At 38.0% G+C, this 19,389-nt stretch overlaps 1 protein-coding gene across 1 annotated transcript; it reads right to left on the bottom strand.

Annotated features, from left to right (window-relative positions):
• Positions 1-5,473: 5,473 nt before the first annotated feature.
• Positions 5,474-19,050, bottom strand: LOC108664826. The gene is made up of 8 exons (XM_018151520.2): positions 18,698-19,050; positions 17,134-18,135; positions 16,419-16,886; positions 15,667-15,836; positions 13,944-14,073; positions 12,561-12,701; positions 7,963-8,040; positions 5,474-7,048 (listed from the first exon to the last, which is right to left on the bottom strand). The coding sequence occupies exons 1-8, from the start codon at positions 19,004-19,006 to the stop codon at positions 6,908-6,910; spliced, it is 2,439 nt and encodes an 812-aa protein (XP_018007009.1). The 5' UTR covers positions 19,007-19,050; the 3' UTR covers positions 5,474-6,907.
• Positions 19,051-19,389: the final 339 nt, after the last annotated feature.

Below are 19,389 nucleotides of genomic sequence, written 5' to 3' on the forward strand. Positions count from 1 at the left end.
CTTACTGCAAATTTACTGCATTAAGTTCCACCTCTGAAGTTTGAATTTCCTCCAGCGTAGGCGTGAATTATATAGATTACCTTCAGAGTGGCGCGACTAGAGGTTTCCCGCCATTTTTGGAACCGCAAGTTTACCGCTTGATAAAATAACCCCAATTTAATTGTTAACATTTAACAGAAGTGCTTGGTGCAATATGAGCATGAGAGTGATGATCTTCGATTGATTACTGATCAGTGATGAACTGATGATATGGCCTAGGACGAGTGAGGATGTCGAACCGATCTCTGCGACGCAAGCTTCACCATTTTTGTTTGGTGGTTTTGAATCCTAGATAGTGCCACTTGAATTCTGGGGTGCCATTCAACATTTCACTGATCTTGACAATTATCATCCATTCAGAGAACTGGCTGCCTACTGCATCACTTGTCTACTTTGACCTGTCTCCAAAGCATTCGTGGTAAAATGAAGATGACCTGTTTCCGTGGCTTGCTCATGTTGAGCGAAGAAGAAAAAGTGCCACAATGACACTGATAAAAAAAGGAACAAGTGTCAATGTAATCAAACACAGGAAAAGAAAAGTGTCAAAATGTTCCAAACAGAGGGGAAAAAATATAGCGTGTTCAATTTGGCTAATTATCGTCAAGCCAGATAACTGCACAGTACATAAGGTAATTTTTTTTCTAACCAACGTTTCTGACGAATAGTTTCATAAAATTTGGAGGTATTCGTCTTTTTTTGAACGATAGAATTTCTGGTATATTTCTGGTATTTTGAGCTAGGCAATCTGGTATTTTCGCCAAGAAAAAACCTGGCAACACTGCATTGCCGACATCCACACTCACAGGCGGGCAGCAGAAGTGTCGGACGTGTTGTGCCTCTAAGGCGTTGCATGACCGGTAAATTTTAGTTTGCCTGTTAGTACCATCGAGAAACAAATAAGTATCATCAGAATACTAGCGAGTTTTTGTGTTACTGTTGACAGGCTGTGTGAATGTTTAGAATTTCCCTCGTGCAAATCTTTGGTATCTCATACTGAAGGATGGACAAATAATGTATTGCATATTAATAGGTTGAAGGTGATTCTAGTAGATTCAAGTACAATCTAAAGATTGTACTTTATAGCTTATAAATCGATTCTTTTATGCTGTGTATATGGCCTACTACAGTTCGTGACTTCTCACGAATCTAAGCTGTATTCTAGAAAATTCTCGTAACTCGAAATTCTTTAGTAGTTTTAACTTTGAAGTGGTTTTCTTGATGGCGAATGGTTGCTCCATCAATTTATCAAATATGGAACCCCATTTTCCATCTTTCTTTTGTTTTGTTCACGCTAGGTTTTTGCATGGGTGGCAATATTTGGAACGAAGATTTACTTTCGTAAAATTCACAAAACTTAGTTCCTAAGAATTCCGAATAAGTCGTTTGCTTTAACGTAATTTCAGACCCTGTTCATGACTTGGCGTTTGCAAAATTTTCATTGGTTGTGTTTGAGATTTGTTGAATTTATACAAGTTTTTGTGCTGATTTTTAAGTTTTATTTTGTAGTTCTAACACGCTGCAATAAATTTGTGGCTAAATTGGAGGATTTAGTTAGTATAAATCTCTGGCTGCGATTTTTCCACAGATAGCGGCATAGCAAGTCCTAATTTGAATGCAAATGCGTTACATTTCTTGCGCTCACTTGATATAAGAGCTTTTGCCAAGTAAACGCATGAATTCCATTCCACTAACGCGAAACTAAGCCCTTGATTTATTTCATTTGGAATGACCTAGAGGCCGTAGAGTAGACCTGGCCTAACTTTACATTGTAATCCACTACTAATAATCCATCGCATCGAATTCCCTTTTGCCTCATGTAGGCACCGTTGCAGAAAACACAGTTGAAAATTTGTAAATTTATGCGTTTTGTTTATGATAACTATCTGCGAGTTCTGTTCATTCATGAGCACACTATTAATTTTCTCTGAATTCGCAGGTCTGAGAGGAACTGGAGCGACGACGCAAGCAAGGCACCGTGGCGGGCTTTAGTCCTGCCCACTCCAAACTCTTGCAACTATTCACCTCACATCCTGGATCGTCGTCTGTAAGTTTAGGTTAGTTTGTCCTGCAAAATTTGGTGTAAGAGATACGCGTTAATTAATTTCGGAGCGCTTTTCCAAGTTAAAACTGTTGTACAAATAATTCTATTATCACCTGGCATCGTTTGAACAAGGGAAATGAAATAGGAATTGACCTCGCCGGCGTTAAATTTAAATTTAAAGTTGAAAGGGGTCAGGGGCTCGTCGGTGTAGCAAGTCTGCTCGACTGTTTAACAATTACGAAGTTTAACCAACTCGCGCGTGAGGGCCGTACAGGCAGAAGTATTTACGTGATGTTTCGAGGTCGGTACATTGTTCAACTCTTGATAAACTTGTTTAGAGCGCCATTTTGAAGAATTAGTTTATATAATTTAACAAATAATCCATTTATTAGAAGCGTCACGTCGACAACTAAATACAATAGAAGCGATAACTTGTTTCCTTCATTTACGTTTATTGTAACTAAACGGCGCGGGATTTAATAATGTCATGGAACGCATTTAATTCAAATATATTTTAGTCCCTATATATGTTTAGTCTCCTTAATAATAAATGTATTTATTAAAACGAAAAATATTTACGCTCTCTTGTAACGTGTGGTTTATAAATAGTAGACTATGTCGCTGTGCTTATAAATGCCAATTCTGGCCTGACATTAGTGAGCACCTAAATTCTGAGTAACGATGCTCGGAACAGCGTTAAAAATTTTGTTTAGGAAGCTAACTTTGTGTTATTGAAGCCAAATGGTCTGCCAATTGGCCAAGTAATGTCTCTGAACGGGGGTTTGAGCCAAGCAGGTAAAAGATAAGAACCACCTAATACGCAACTTCCTAATTCAAGTCTTAACAACTTCGAATGATAATTTTTCCAGGATTAATAAAGTTATGCTTCAACAAATTTTGATGGAATCAGTAGAAAGATTTAATGTTAATGCTTGCAAACAATAGTTACTTGATTCGCGCTACGCTATCTATATTCTGAACAGAAGACATTTTATTAATAAGCTTGCTAATCACCAATTATAATCGTTTAACATGTTGACTCCGAAGCAGTCTATATGCGTACCACGAAGTGTAATGCTCCAGGACGTAGTGGAACATAATTCAGGGTTGCCAGATAAACTAAAAAAAAAAAACGGCCAAGTCCGCGAACAGAAAAGGCCCATAACTCAATAAACGAGTATTCTAGTACATCTGCAGGTTCCGGTGTGAATATCCTTTTTTTGCAGGTTTTAAAATTTAATTAGGAAGTATCAAATTAATTGTATCATAAATTTTAGCTGGCAAACGCAATTGAAAAAAACTGGGTCGTGGAATTCGTCCGCAAAAAAAAAAGACTTTATGGAAACCCTGTTTCATGAGTGTATGAAAAATGAAATAATAGTACAAGATGAAGCTATCGGAGTCAACGTGTTGATGCTCTAAGTTTTTTTTAGCTCATTTTCTCATATATGAAAAATTTGCACTATTGTGCTCACCATGTCTGTCTGTCTGTCAGTCCGTGACTTCATGTTTTCGTCGATGAGAAAATGCGCTCTCTGTCACTCACTGCAGTGAGTACTGAGTTATATTTTTTTTCAGTTAGACTAGTGGTAAATACCTGGTCGGGATTCAACTCACACCAATTTATTTTAAGCACGATATCAAAACTTTTTCAACTCAAATGATCACTTTATAAATTGGGTGAATGTATTAGTGGGTGAATGTATATTATAAATTGGGTGAATGTAGAATGTATTACTTATTGGATATTTTTTCATGCCATTCAAGTTATAATAATAGTGTTCAAGTTATAATAATATCCTCATCAGTCATCACGAATTGAATGACACGAGTTGTTAACTCAGCAGCAGCTGTATTCCAACTACCATGGTGGCAGGAATAAAATGATGGCCAGATTGTGGCAAGAGAACGACAAAAGCGGCCCAAAAAGAAGCCAAAACGGCCCAATACATGCAAGTCAATTTCAAATTTACTCTTCGCACTTTCAACTTTTTAGACTTCTTTAAATTTTGATAATTACATTAGGCTTACTTCGTTCTACCATACAAGACGTGAGAAAGAGCGAAGTTGTTTAAGAAATTTCGTGGCTTTTTATCTCAGAGACACGTATTAATTTGAAACGTTATGACTCAATCGCGCAATATTTCCTACCTTTTCTATCATATCTATCTCCTACTTTTTATACCAAGGGTCCATGGCGGATAAAAATCTTTCCAGCTGAACTGAAAGACGGAACTTCTCGTGGGTCAACCTCACGGTTGAATTAATGGTTTCAACCATGGGTCAACCTTATATAGTTCAACTATGACCACGAACAGCCAGAAAGAATGGAGCCACGAAATTCAGAAGCAACCTCTTTTCAAATCTGCTTGAGCTAAATAAATCTAACGGAATTTTGAAAATATAATCTAAAAATTGTAATGGGCATCGACCAAAGTTAAGAATAAGTGTGAATTGCGACAACTTTAGATGATAAAATTCAAATTTATTCATGACGAATCATCATATAGCAATGGTTATCATAAATATCGGTTAATAAAAACACCTACCATAATGATCTGTTTTGAAAAATATTCGCCATAGATGCGAATCGTAACTGTAAACTCGTGGTATGTGAAACGTCTTTAATATTTCTACTCAAGTGTCGTGATCATGTTGACATACACCTTCACGCAACTAAGTCTCCACACTCTATAGAATAGATAATCTAAGTTCTATTCAGTTTTAACGAATGGTGGGCGAAATCTTGCTTGATCGTCGTTTTTCTTTTATATTATTAATGTGACGACTGATATCGTAAGCCACTTGCATGTTCCCAAACTAAGCTTGCAACGTAAATTTCTTACTTCATAAATTGCTGTTGCATTGAGCCAGTTCTATTGGCTTGACGGATGACTCAGTTCTCGCATTCTTAATCTATAGTTTGATCGCTGCTTTTCTATCGGGATATCAGCAATTGCAACTGAAACGCGAGGAGGTTCATGGTAGAATTTGAATATGTGTTAATTCAATGACCGCATGATAAACATAAAAAACTTGTGTCATGGAGGCTTTATGGCTACATTTTTCGTCAAAAAATAATTGGCTATTAGCAATGTTATTATAACTAACTTAACTGACCTTTTACTGCAAAGTAAATCATATTCCTTTTAACGTATCGGTGAGGAATTTTTTTCAGATGCGAGTGATAACCATCTAGAACAGTCGGCAGCATCCAATGGCGGCCTAATTCAAAAACCGTCAAGCGTCATCCACGAGTGTCCAATTGGAATTAATTTTCAATGATGCGAAGACTAGGCCGTTGGGTAATTTATAATTAAGTTAAGTCCTCTTTGGCAACTAGAAGACCTCGGTGGCTTTGCAGCAAGTGATCGATTAGGCATACATATCACAAGACTATTTTATTTTATTGACGGCCTTGCACATGGCGCTCAACTTCATTGCACATGTTAATGTAGCTGCTACCTCTGGCAACTTTAATAAACTCTTTCGAGTCAATGTATATTTTATTCATACGAGAAAAGTGCCTTACGTCGCTTTATGTTAGCATAACTCGCAATCTTACCCAACAGAAACGATGTCATGATGACATGTAAAAAACATGTCACGCCTAGTAAGACCCGTGACTTGTCTCAATCACTACACAGAGTTATGCCTTTTTCCACTATAATACAATACTATTCTACCATTGTCTATAAGAATTATTACTTCCAAATATTAATCATATAGTCGAGTACCTACTAATAATATAGCTTGACGTAACTTTTCGATCTGTTTATAATTTTTCGTGACCTTACGTTTAGAGAAAAATGAATTGCTAATTATGTTGGACCTTTGTTTATCCTTTGCAGACTATCTTCATACAGAGTGCTTCAAAAGAAAAAAAATTGCACACATAAAACATTAGTGAAAAAGAGTGATTACATTAGATTAACAGCCTGCAATAACGAAAGTTGGAAGGCTGAAAGTACTTTCATTGCGTCACTTTTTCCCTTGCAGCCAATTACCAAGATGTCATCACGCATTAAATCGTGGGTACTCTTAATATATGAAAGTCCCTTCCTTATGAAGTGCCTATTGTAGGGACCCTTACACTGGTGTGATTTACCAGCTCAAAAAGCATCTTGTATGTAAAGAACAAATCAACAACTCATTTACCAGCAGAAGCATAGAAACAGAACAGGCGAGGAAAGCGACAAAAAGAAAAAAGTATCAACAAGTTCCATACGTTCACGAGGCTGGTTGTAATTTCGCGAGACACAATATGTCGTCACACGTTACTACGTTTGGTACTTGTGGTAATTGCCAGAAGCGACAAACGTCTTTTTATTCTCCGAATTTGATACATTTTGTAAAAGTCCAATGACTCGTTTCAAAAAAATTACCTATGTATTGATGGCTGACAGAAAATACGAGTATAAACAAACGAAAAATGTTACAAAAAAAATAAAAAAAACTGCGGGGTAAATTCCTTTGACGTTAGGTAATTCCAATATGCTAACTAGGAGGTCCACCGTTTTTACTAAAGCATGTCATTAGTCATTCGAGCAATCGTGTTGAGTGACGAAATATGCCGGTGTTCTGACAGACATGAAGCACTAAAGCGACTAATATTTTGCCATGAGGTCGATGTTATTCAAAAGCCACAAAAGTAGCTTATAGGCCATAGTGCTGCCTGGTGCCATTCATAAGCAATAAAGGTAGCTTATTTTCCATGGGGATCCCTAGTATTGCGACTGGTGCCATTCATATGCCACAAGGTTTGCTTAAATGTCGTAGAGCTCCCTGGTATTGCGCCTGGTGCCATTCATAAGCCACAACGGTAGCTTAAATGCCATAGAGCTCCCTGGTGTTGCGTCTGGTAGCGACGAGGATGTCGTCCACGGACACTCCTCGGAGCCGCGCGATCTCGACAGCGACGTGCAAGGCGTAGCCAGGATGGGCGTTACACTCGCCTTGTTCCCGCACCTGTGCGACAAATTGAAATGCTAAGCAAATTCACGGCGTGCGTACTAAATTAGACTTGCAAATTATCAGTAAATTAAAGACCGAACAAAAAGTTAAAAATAAATTAAAATCAGCGGCATATGTTGTTAATTAGAAGTAAATTATAATAAAGGTTAACTTTAATCCCGATAAATAGATATAAACAGTAGGTAAATTTAAGGCATCTGTTGTAAAATATAATGATGGTCTAATTTTGTGTAACCTAAAAAATTAAAAATGAATTCAAACAGCAGGCAAATGCAGATCATTTGTTCTGAATAAGAATAATTATTTAAATAAGAGGAACCTGAAATGGTACAAAATAAATTAAAAAAGTTGGCAAATACATAGTAGCATTTGTTTTAAATAAGGATAATGTTAGAATTACCAGGAACATGAAGTAGGAAAAAATAAATTTAAACCGTAGGCAAATACAAAGCATTTGTTCTAAATAAGAGCAATAATATAATTACGGGTACACTGAAGACCGAACATAAATAAAAACGTAATTGCTAGGCAAATTGAAAGCAATTGCTGCTAAATAATGTTATTACATTGGATTAGAGGATTGAAGAACTAACTTGAGTACTTGTTGAAGTTTTGATCTTTTTAATCAAGTTTTTGATCTTTTAAAAAGATCAAGATGAAAGATTTCAACTAATCATAATTTAATAGTATAATTCTATTTAATAAAAAACTAAAATAAGCAAAATGTTCTAATTTATCACAGGGAGAAACAAGAATAACAACGTTACTTTTCTATAGTTGAGTTCTGATAAAATGGTGTAGGTGATGTGTTATAAAGATCTGCTTAAAACGTACATGTAATTTGACATTTCCGAGCAAAAGCAACAAAGAATAACAAAGTTAAGGAAGTGTCAAGAGTTGCAACTCACGCAGTCTGGAGTGAAGAAGGGAGCGTCCGTCTCAAGAAGTAGACGGTTCAGAGGCATCTTCCTTACCACGTCACCAAGCTGATGGAAGAAATTCATCACATAAAATCACGTTATTCGCTTCAACAAAATCAGTTTCCTAACACAGCTTTGTAACCGACAACGCGTAGCTAAAATCACAGGCTCAACTTCTCGTAACTAATGCTGGGCCATACCATATGGTTATGCGCAAGGGTTTTTGTTAGAGCGATTATTTAATGAAGCCCATCGCCGATATTTAAACTAATCCACCTACTGGCTATTACTCTTTCAAGCCACGATCTTTACCCAATCAATTCTTCCACACCAAAAAAATTTTCTTTGATATTCCAACACAAAAAACTGAGATCTCGCCAACTATCGAACACCTTTCAAGACGAATGAACCTCAAGGTTTTGTTTAGGTAGAGTTGATCAATCACCTGTTGTACAAATAATAATTAATAGTTCAATGGGATGGTCAACAAACAAAACATAATTAATAGTTCAATAGTCAACAAACAAAGGAGTCATGCCAACACAAGCGTTCCTCAAACATCAGGCAAGGAGAGCTCTCTGTGGCAGTCACTAGCGGTCCACCAATTGTAACGGACATAAAAGTGAACAGCAAAGAGCCGCAGGAAATTCACGCAAATAAGATCAAAATGGACAATACCATAATCTCGATAAGTATGAAGATGATGCAGGTGTCAGGCTTGTATCATTCTCAAATACCAACGACACGCAAAAAAAGGAAAAATATTGAACTTTATTATCCAGGCCATAAGGAAATGAAATTCGAAATGAAGCGCTACTGCAAAGTTGGTAGTTTGAGTAAAACTATTTTTCCGATTTTGTGGAGTTCATTGCTGTACATATCTTTATTTGCATCGACATTATCGCTCATCCAGCTTTCATTGATGTCACCAACTGGTGATGCATTCAACAATATGGGTTTGATAATATGGAACGTAAGTTTTGTAATCTTATTCAATTTTGACTATGTGTGGTACAATTTTTGGAACTCCACAATTAAAACGATAATGAGGAGTATTGAGCTGAATCAACCAAGCCATAGTAACCTTTGGCAAACTTTCGTTTTTTGGCAGCACATGGCGTACCTTTTACTGGGATTTGCGGCCCTTCTGTCCGATTTCAGTTTCTACGTCAACGACGATCCTCTGTCATTATTTTCTGAAAAGCTCAGACTGTTACCAATGGTGCTGCTCTGGCCTTATGTTTTCATCCTGGACGCTACTGAACAAATGTTCTTCATGGCTGCAACATGCGACATGTGTAAAACTTACAAAACCAGACTGGATCGCATCGATGCAAAACACAGCAAGTACCACAGGTCCTACCTAAATATCTATGGAACGATTAACCGATCAAAACATGAACCGCCTCCTGAATTCTCTAACAGCGCGCAGAACTTATCAACCCAGAGCTCACATGGTTCTTGTCATCAGAGCTTATTGTGCGAGTGGGCGGAAGATCTCAACAAAGAAATACAGCATCTCGACCGCGAGGCTGACGAAGTGCATGAACTAGCAGGTCACCTCATGGCTGTCATGGGATGGCCTATAATACTACGGTTAATTTACGACACCGCCTCGACCAGCATCTCGCTGTACTTCATCGTCGATTGCTTACTCAGCGGCGCCCCTGGGCTGACAAATTACGTGCTGATTTTTCTATGGCGCACCGTAGGCGCTTTCCTACTTGCTACGAATGCTGATGAGGTCAATAACGAGGTGAGTACAAACGTTCGTCGAAACCTTAAATAACTCCGCATAAAAATAGCATGGATTTATCACATTAATTCTTTTGATCCGAGAAGCTCTCAAAAATCCCAAAATAAATAACATATTATTCTGCTCAGTTACTACTAACTTTAAACAACATGAGTTTCAGAAAATTTGTTTGATGTGTAACTAACAAAATTAGAAATCAAACGCAATAAAAAGTAGGTTTTACCCGTAAAATATAATACCCAACCGTCCCAAGAAGGTTCAAGTTTAATAAGCTGATTTGTCATAAAGGCTATACAAAAGAGACGTTGTGGTGCTCGGATTCTAATGTCACTTCAATAAAAAATTTGCTATAAAAATAATGACTATACTAACAACTGATGGTATCTGTATTCTAGAATTTGCGAACAGACGATGGAGCTGGAGACGATAGAGTTTTTATAAAGAAAGTGAATATTTGCGTTTTTTCTTTGCTTTTAAATTTCAACTAAATGAAAATATTTCGTTGAAGCGAACATTCAAGATAAGTACTCTCAATGTAACATCAACATTAAGTGACATCACGACACAAATGATCAAACTGCGATGTTGCTATTCTAGTCAACAGAAGTCAAATCGATTCAAGGTAATGACAAAATCAACAAGGTTTGCCAAGCATAATTGCTGAAGAGCGCTTTGTTTTTACTGAGCACACGAAGCCAAGTTCTCGATGATTAATAAACAAAACAGAGAATTAATAAGAGCAGAGTATTGATAAACGACAAGATACTTTGATCGTTAATGCATGAAGAGATGAAGTATGATGTTCTCAATGAGTGCGGGAATTCATAAGCGCTGCATGAAATGATTCGCAACTTTGAGCCCTCATCGGAATAGCACGTCTTTTTTTAAGTGCTTGTTATGACAGTGTAGAACTGTCCGTAAAATAGAAAAATGATCGGTCCGTGCAGCTTATTTTCATGCCCACGTAACCGTCACAGCAACAATACGCTTACAATAATTCCTTTACAATAAGGTGGATAATAAATCAATTCTTACTGGGACGGTTAGAACACACTGCCCGTTCAATTACTGAATAGCTTTGTGTCATCTTTCAGAGAGAGCAAGCTTGCAGAAAACTGAAGCGACTGATTAACACCAGCCCTACATTGCAAGCGTCCAAAATGGTGGGTCTGTGCAGATCAATGAAAATTTCGAAAATTTTTACACGCATCCGCCCGGGTGTGATTAGTCAATAAAGATACACACATGACCTTTTAAACAAGCGTTTCTGCCAACTAACATGATTTTAATGAACTACAGAGACCTTGAAAATTTCACGCTGTTCACCTGTCAATACAAGTAATAAGTAAAATTATTATACCAACACTATTAATTTTATTTAATTAAGAATTGATTGTTTAACAGGCAGCGCAGGTGCGAGTGCTGCTCGAGAAGCCGGTGGTGTTCAGCCTGGCCTCGTTCGCCTCACTCGGCCGCGGCACCTTCGCTACGGTGAGACTTTTATTGTGATGATATTACTGAACTATTCCTATTACCCTCCTATTGATAATATTTCCATATTAATCCATTAAATAGGTTCACATCAACTGTCTGAGTAATTACTCTGTATCAATATCCGCAACAGTGATTCTTGAAATGTGCTTGACGAAGAACACTTCTTGGCCGACATAGAAGGCATTTTATGAACTGCATGTAAGAATAGATACTCATTTTAATGAGATACATAATATTGTGCAAAATTCTTAATAATAAATGTTACAGTTGGCCGGCTTCGCCGTCTCGTACACGGTGGTGGTGCTGCAGTTCAAGACGAGCGCACCGACCTGCGATACTCCACGATAGAGGATATAAGGATACGAGTTCACGATAGGGGATATATATATATAAGATAGCGAGCACGGCAAGGATAGCGAGCACGGCAAAGATAGCGAGCACGGTAAGGATAGCGAGCACGGCAAAGATAGCGAGCACGGCAAGGATAGCGAGCACGGCAAGGATAGCGAACACGGCAAGGATAGGGAGCACGTTAAGGATAGCGAGCACGGCAAAGATAGCGAGCACGGCAAGGATAGCGAACACGGCAAGGATAGGGAGCACGTTAAGGATAGCGAGCACGGCAAAGATAGCGAGCACGGCAAAGATAGCGAGCACGGCAAAGATAGCGAGCACGGCAAAGATAGCGAGCACGGCAAAGATAGCGAGCAAAGGATAGCGAGCACGGCAAGGATAGCGAGCACGGCAAGGATAGCGAGCACGGCAAAGATAGCGAGCACGGCAAGGATAGCGAGCACGGTAAGGATAACAACCCAAACAAACCTAACCAAAATATTCATTTTGACACAAGAGTTTAGTGCAGAAACGAAAAGAGTCCCCAGAAAGTAACCGCGAATAAACTTTTCACAGATGTTCTTTTTGAAATTTCTGCATGGAAAACTATCTTTTACAATACCCATTGCAGGAGAAATGTTTGGAATGCGTGATGGCTTCAAATACTTCTGCAGAACAAAGATGAAAAATAAAAATTTTTCATAAAACGTCTTCTGAAAATTTGCATATCTACTGAAAGAAGTACGACAAAGCTCTAGAAAATAGAATTTTTTTTTTAATTTGACTCCTGCAAGCAGAGAGAGATTGCAAGGAATTCTTTGGACGTTTTTTTAACAGCCGAAGTTTGAGAAAACAATGTTACAATACAATACTTCTACAGTAGAATATTCTTTGAATATAAAAGAAATAATTTTACCAGTTTGCCTCGACAATTCTGAGAAAAATGATGATTTTCACTTGTCTTTCCTGACAATCCCGATGAAAAAAATGGAATAATATTCACCAGTTTGCCTCGGCGATTCCTAAGACTGATGATGTTCGTGAAGCCGATGAAGCAGTTGGGGAACGCCTGCAGCCACTCGTAAGCTTCGTCCCAAGTGTCTGTGAAGCAGTGACGGTGCATCGGAGTGTCGGCCGGCACGTGCTGTAACATAACCCAGCAGTGTTATGTCTCTCAATTATTTGGGACTTGAAGCAGTTCGTGGCGCTTGAAAAACGAAAACACGGCCAAATAAAACAAAGCCTGGCGTTGTACCAATTTTACCAGCGCCATTCGGGCAAAAACAATCACGTTTGAATTAAGCGTGATTTCAAGCAAACTGAAGCCGATGAGATTACAAACAGAAAGAAACAAGTATAAGAAGCTTCTGACTTAAAGAATCATGTAAATAACAAAAGTGAATAGATAGCGTGTGGTATAAAGCTTCATAAGAACATAAGATGTACAGGTAGCTGCTCGCCTAATGAGCCAACTTCAAAGGACTTCTTTTTCTGGTAATAAATGTAAATTAGGCCAGGCTCGAAGTATACCCAAACATTGGTTAAAGAACCGCGGCCATCGCGGTGTAGGAAATGCCCGGCCCAAGCCAGGATTATTACTAGCCTATATATTGACTATATTGACGATAGTGAAAAAAAGTGACGAAATCGAAATGAATTGTAAAAGCCTACAAGCAGGGATAATATTAGCAGACAGTATTGGCTGATAATATAAACCTGATGTACTTTTACCGGCCAGTAAGCATCAGGCAAGTATAAGATGACAGTATTTTCTCCTCTGTAGCCGCCAGTGCATAGTTATTAGTCTTGGAGAGAATTAAAAAGTTTGCGCTCGGAGAAAGAATATCGAACATGACAAAGATAGTGAGTTTGAGGAGGTTTTTGATGAAGCAATTAGTGCAATTGTTGTCACTATAGCTGAGGAGGTGAAAAACTTTGTCAGTCAACATAGAGTGTGGGTGAAAGAAAGACTGGGTAGGACGGAAAGATAATTTGGCACCATCAATAGACTTGGTTGCGTTAACACACTATGGCACAGAGGCGTACACTGCGGCTGATTCAGCCCTACAAGACGCAAAAAAACTTCAAAATTTTTGACGTCATGCTCGCGCCGCTGCTCACTCCACGCCCCCTAAGGCTGAAGCCTACTCCTAGTACTCTTCTACAAGTGCAAATAAGCCCGACAATTACCATTGGCGAATATTAGCCAGATCTACTGGCGGTTAGTATCCCTGTGTGTACAGGCACCTTAACGCGTAGATCACAACTCGCAAGGTGACGTTTGAGGCTCGCAAACCTACTTGAGGATCTGCAAGGCGTGGTCGTTTTATCGAGACAAGTTAACCTGCTCGAGGATCTGCAAAATATAATATCAGGACTCGTTAACCTGCTTGAGGATCTGCAGAGTGTCGTCGTGGGCGTCGCGGCAGTGTATCACGAGCGGCTTCTTCAACTCCACGGCGATGGCGAGCTGCATCTTCAGAGCGGCCTGCTGCACCTCCACGTCCACGTTGTTCCTGCAACGAGGCAGCATGAGTACAGCCTTTACAGTTAAAATTCCTGTACAAGTACAGCCTTTACAGTTAAAACTCCTGTACAGCAACATAGCAGGATTAGTACAGCCTTTACAGTTAAAACTCCTGTACAGCAACATAGCAGGATTAGTACAGCCTTTACAGTCAAAGGAAAAATGAACGAATTTACGAACTCAAAAGCGGTACGCTCAGAAAAATTAACGCGGAATGCGCAAAAATATTAAGGACGAATAATAAGGAACATGACGACGCAGTTCAGGGAAATATGACAGCGATATTTTTAAAACTATATCAGAGATTCCATATATATGCAATCTCCATTTAATATTATAAGAAAGACAAGCGAGAAAATTGAAGAACGAGTGGCAGTACGAATACTTTAGATGAAATATTATTAACCCTATTGTATTACTGGTAGAGGTACAATAAGGGACTCTGGATGCTGAAAAGCTTAGCATGTAGAAGTTCAATACAAACGAGACGTCTAAAGCGACCGCTCAGTTACGTGCGATGCCACATTGAAATTTGTACGACATTGGATACCCGATCGCTTTCACATTTGATTTTCCAATCGGTTTTCTATTTTCCCATTTGCGAATAAACAAATTGGAAAAAAGTATATCTGATATTTTTGGGGGGTTTCATTCACTAAATTACACATAAAACTCTTACGTAAATCAGCGGGTGTAAATCACAAGAATAATAAAAAGTAAGTTACGATGGCCATGGTTGTAATCCCCGTCTAAATTTCATAGGAACAGTTGTTATAATAAATATTTATAAGGGATACAGGCAACTGTACACCAACTTTTTACGCTTTGCTAATTCCATGTCTTGACAACCCCAGGCTTGTCAGCATGAGAATGTGCAAGTTAAAGGGATACATCATTATATAGAACTTTTCTATAGAAGCATCAAGATCCATAGGTCAATAATTATCCTATATGAGGTGCTCACTCAAAGGTACAGATTTAACCCTCCGTCCACGGATACACATTCACCTTCGTTAATGTTAATTGTAAGTAAAAGCTTCGTAACTAACGTCACTTTACAACAAGTAATAAAATAACTTGTGAGAGTAGTCGAGGCCGATCTCGCCTAGCAGATACATTTACAGTTTTAATATTATTCATGTGTAAATTCTTCTTCCAGGCGAGTGAAGTTGAAACTACGTTGATTACCAGTTGATATCGTTGAAACGACGTGATTTCAACGTCATATGCCAGGTGGGTACACAGAGTTACAACAGCTTATGGCAGTAGTCGAAGTTGATTTCGCACCTAAGGATATACATTTACCGTGTTTTGTTATACATGCATAAAGTTTTCGTATCTACGGTCACCATACAATAAGTAATAATAACTTATGAGATTAGTCGAGGCCGATCTCACTGCTAAGGTTATCATTCAGCGTCGTTTGTTATTCATAAATAAAGTTTTCGTATCTACGGTCACCATACAACAAGTAATAATAACTTATGAGAGTAGTCGAGGCCGATCTCACTGCTATTCGCCGTCGTTTGTTATTCATACATAAAGTTTTCGTAACTACGGTCACCATACAAGTAATAATAACTTATGAGAGTAGTCGAGGCCGATCTCTCCGAGGGCGACGACTTTGGGGTGAGCGAGCGCCTGTTTGAGGTGGTGCATCTCGTGCTCCCTGAAGTGGTTGCTGAAGTGCGGGTGACAGCCAAACGCTCCCCACACCTGGTCGTCCTGCAGCAGACGCTTGTACCACATCGTCTGCACAGCAGCACTTGTGCTTATTAAGTGCGATATTCATATTATAAATATATTTTATATTCATAATATAATTATATTCTTATAATTATAGAAAAATATATCATATTTTATATAATAATATAATAGTTATGACAATTCAAACATTAGAATGAGTCTAATAGAGCAAGTACATTTTCAAAGTGTTTGAAAATGAAACGTTAGAACATTAGAGAACACATTAGAAAAAAATGTAACAGATCAAACTTTTAGTCTATTGTTCAAAGATGGTATATACTTTTATTACAGGCGAAATAAATACAAAAAATATGGACTACCATTACATATATTTGTAATATAATGGATGGTAAAGGTAATATTATCGATATAATATTATAACACGTATGGTTCATACGGTTGAGAATTGCTTCAAGTATTGTTGGAATTCAAATATTTGCTGTCAGTAACCTGTCGCAGTGATTGATCAGAAAAAGCCTCTCCGATACCTGCTGAAAGGACCATAAACCACAATCCAATACTTTGTGAAAGGACGTAAAAACGCCACTCCAATAACTTTTTAAAGGACAATAAACCATTACCCTTTACCTTGTGAAAGGAGTCAGGTTGACAAAACACAGCAATGCAGCCCTCGTAAGAAGCAGGAAACTTCAGCTCTTCAATGCTTTTCTTCTCCATCACGATTTTAAAATCAGACAAGTTGCCAGAGTGGTTCACCTTATTGAACAGGAAGTCTAAGTGACAATGAGTATCAATGAAGCCAACAGAATAAACTTCCTTTGATAGCGATGTAAAGTCTTGCACAGATCTGCTATGTGACGTGTTCATACCAGGCGATGCCATGTCAGACGCTGTGTCTGAGGAGGAGTTCATGTCACTGCCGTCAAACGAGGCGGTCTGATTGGCGCGTTTGCGTTGTAAGAATTGGCCCAAACTGAAGGCAAAACTATGCTTTGCATTGGATTCAAGCGGCGTCTTGTGAGAGACGTTCACAGACTGCTGGTGGCGATGAGCGCCAGCTCTTAGGTCCACTTGAGACCAACTTTTGAATTGGGTCTGAGGAAAGGAAGTTGAAAAATTACGTCAAACATCACAGGGGTTTCACATAATATAGGTACCACTACCGGTACAGAATATAGTCTTATAAATTGTGCACATGTTAACAAAAGTTTATCACAAACATACCACTACTGGCAAAGGCCAAATAATCTAACTTGGTTTTGAATTATACTTCATTATCTGACAATGAAATAAGTGCCATTAATATGACTTTCAGCATACAAACTTATATTAAAAGTCTCACGTGGTGATCAAATCCCTTTGAACTCTTGTCGTTAGTAGAACAGCCTGGCAGAGGCGGACACGATTTCGTAAGACAATGACCAGCTCCAGCAGACACCATAGAAGATTTTACTGGAGTCCTATCAGCTGAGGATTCATTGATCCATTCACTACTTTTTTCCTGATATGGTTGGGCTTTGGCAAAGCTGGAAATCTTGAGCTGCATACCCAGGGCAGCAGGAGAAACTTTTTCTTGCATATTAATTCTTGTATTATTCCGAGACAAGAATGGGAGTCTTACTTTAGGGTGAGACTTGCTTTCTGAAGTAACAGGGTTCCACTTGTCCCAGAAGGATTTTTTACCATCTATTATACCAGCAATTGACTTAGAAAGTTTGTCTTTTCTATTAAAGTTTAATTTTCTAGGAGAAATAACCTTGTCAAGAGTTTTATAGTTGTTGGCATGAAATTCAGGAAGTGAAGCCAGAGCTACAGTATTTGGAGATCGAGTTTCTAAACTTTTCTTCTTGGACAATTCAGAAATATGCACAGGACTTTTTAAAGAGATATCTGGAGGTAATGGGATCTCAGAAAAACATATTGGTGACTCGTAATGAAGAGATTTTCCTGTATTCTCTTGAACTTCCTTCTGATAGTTAGTTGATGAAGACCAGACTCTTGAGTCAATGTTATTTAAACTAGTGCCAGAATAGCTAGCTTCATCAAAGCTCCAGGTAGCACTGGCAGAGAGAGCTTCTTTCTCAGGGTCAGTCGAAGACTTTGTCAGAGGCACAAAAAATGGTGGAGGTTGAGTGACATCCACGAAGAAGCTTGCCTCACTCATGTAAAGCTGATCAAAATTACTAGACGTGTTCATTGCACTTGTCTGGAGAAATGAATGTTCAGCGGAATCAGAATGTACAGGAATTTTGGGCAACTTGGTGATATCTGAAGAGTCATCTTCTTCTTGAGATTTGTAGGATAAATCCAAAGACATCAGAGAATCAGATCGATTTGCATCATCCTGTGAATAATTAATTGGTCAATAAATGCATGGTTTTGAACAATGATATATACCTAATTTAAAAAGTGCATATCAGTGATGCTTTAGAAATTGGCAAAAGAGCTAGAGTGCATATAGGTACTGACTTGTTGTCAGTCTTGTAGACAAATTGTTGGCACAGACCCATTAAAATTGGAGGCACAGAAACATTCACATTGTTGGCAGAGACCAATTAAAGTTAGTGTACATGTTTTCATACAAGGATTTGAAGTTTTTCCTTCCAAGAAGACAAAGGAATATTATTTTTCAATTAAAATATATTCAGTTGAATAGTATATAATTTTCATTAGCTAACATGGGTCATTTGGCCAAATTTATATGTACAAGCACCATAGCAATAATTTTATGAAATTTGAAATGTTGAATAGGACATAATATTTTCTCTTCATTGCATCCTACTTTGATCATTCTTGTAAGGTACGTATCACAAATTAGTTAGGACCAACAATAATGTATCATTATATACTGTATATATACAGTAAATAAATATAAGAATGACATCATGAATTCACTTTCATCTTACTTTCACATCAGAAGGACCACTGGTGACTAGACTTTTGCACAAGGTGACATCCTGAGATATTTTCAGAGGGGAAATTCCAGGAAAACTTGATTTAGAATTCCTTTCTTGCTCTCTGGATTTGATCTCATTCAGTTTCAGATACATTTTTTTCCTGTTACCTCGGCTTATAAGAGGCAAGAATTTTGGCTTGGAGACTTCAGCAGTATCATCAACATCCCTGCATTTTGAATGAAACTTCTTCAAAGATTCCTCATTCCTACTAGAAGAATGCCTTTTCTTATTACTTATAGATGACCTTTTGGAATCCATTATAAGACAACTACAATGATGGTATGGAACTTAAAGCATCTGCTCAGCTCTGAAGAAAAACAGTCAAATTAAGAAAAAAACACAACAATTTACATAAATTAATAGCAAGAGTATTGTGCACATTTTTGAAGATTAAAAAACCTATAGAACCATATATGTCTTTAATTACCCATTTCAAGTATTAAAACAGAGAACCAGTGTTTCAATAAAAACATTTTAACCTAAAAATAAGGTCTTACAAAATTGGAATACTACCTACATTTTTCCTTTAATTCTGCCACTTAATTTAAAATAATTGACATATACCTAATTGGCATTTGGCAGTTCAAGCCCATTATTGCCTAGGCTTGAAAAGTCCTGCAATTTTGGTGTCCTGTTTTAAC

This window comes from Hyalella azteca, unplaced genomic scaffold (assembly GCF_000764305.2).
Source record: "Hyalella azteca isolate HAZT.00-mixed unplaced genomic scaffold, Hazt_2.0.2 contig7099, whole genome shotgun sequence".
Taxonomy (NCBI): domain Eukaryota; kingdom Metazoa; phylum Arthropoda; class Malacostraca; order Amphipoda; family Hyalellidae; genus Hyalella; species Hyalella azteca.

Excerpts from the sequence above, each read along its gene's own strand:
- LOC108664826 (XM_018151520.2), bottom strand. The coding sequence starts at position 19,006 with ATGGATTCCAAAAGGTCATCTATAAGTAATAAGAAAAGGCATTCTTCT. Across the intron at positions 15,837-16,418 it reads AACCTGACTCCTTTCACAAG|ACGATGTGGTACAAGCGTCT; the intron begins GTAAAGGGTAAT and ends GCTGCTGTGCAG. Across the intron at positions 12,702-13,943 it reads CTCTGCAGATCCTCAAGCAG|CACGTGCCGGCCGACACTCC; the intron begins GTTAACGAGTCC and ends GTTATGTTACAG.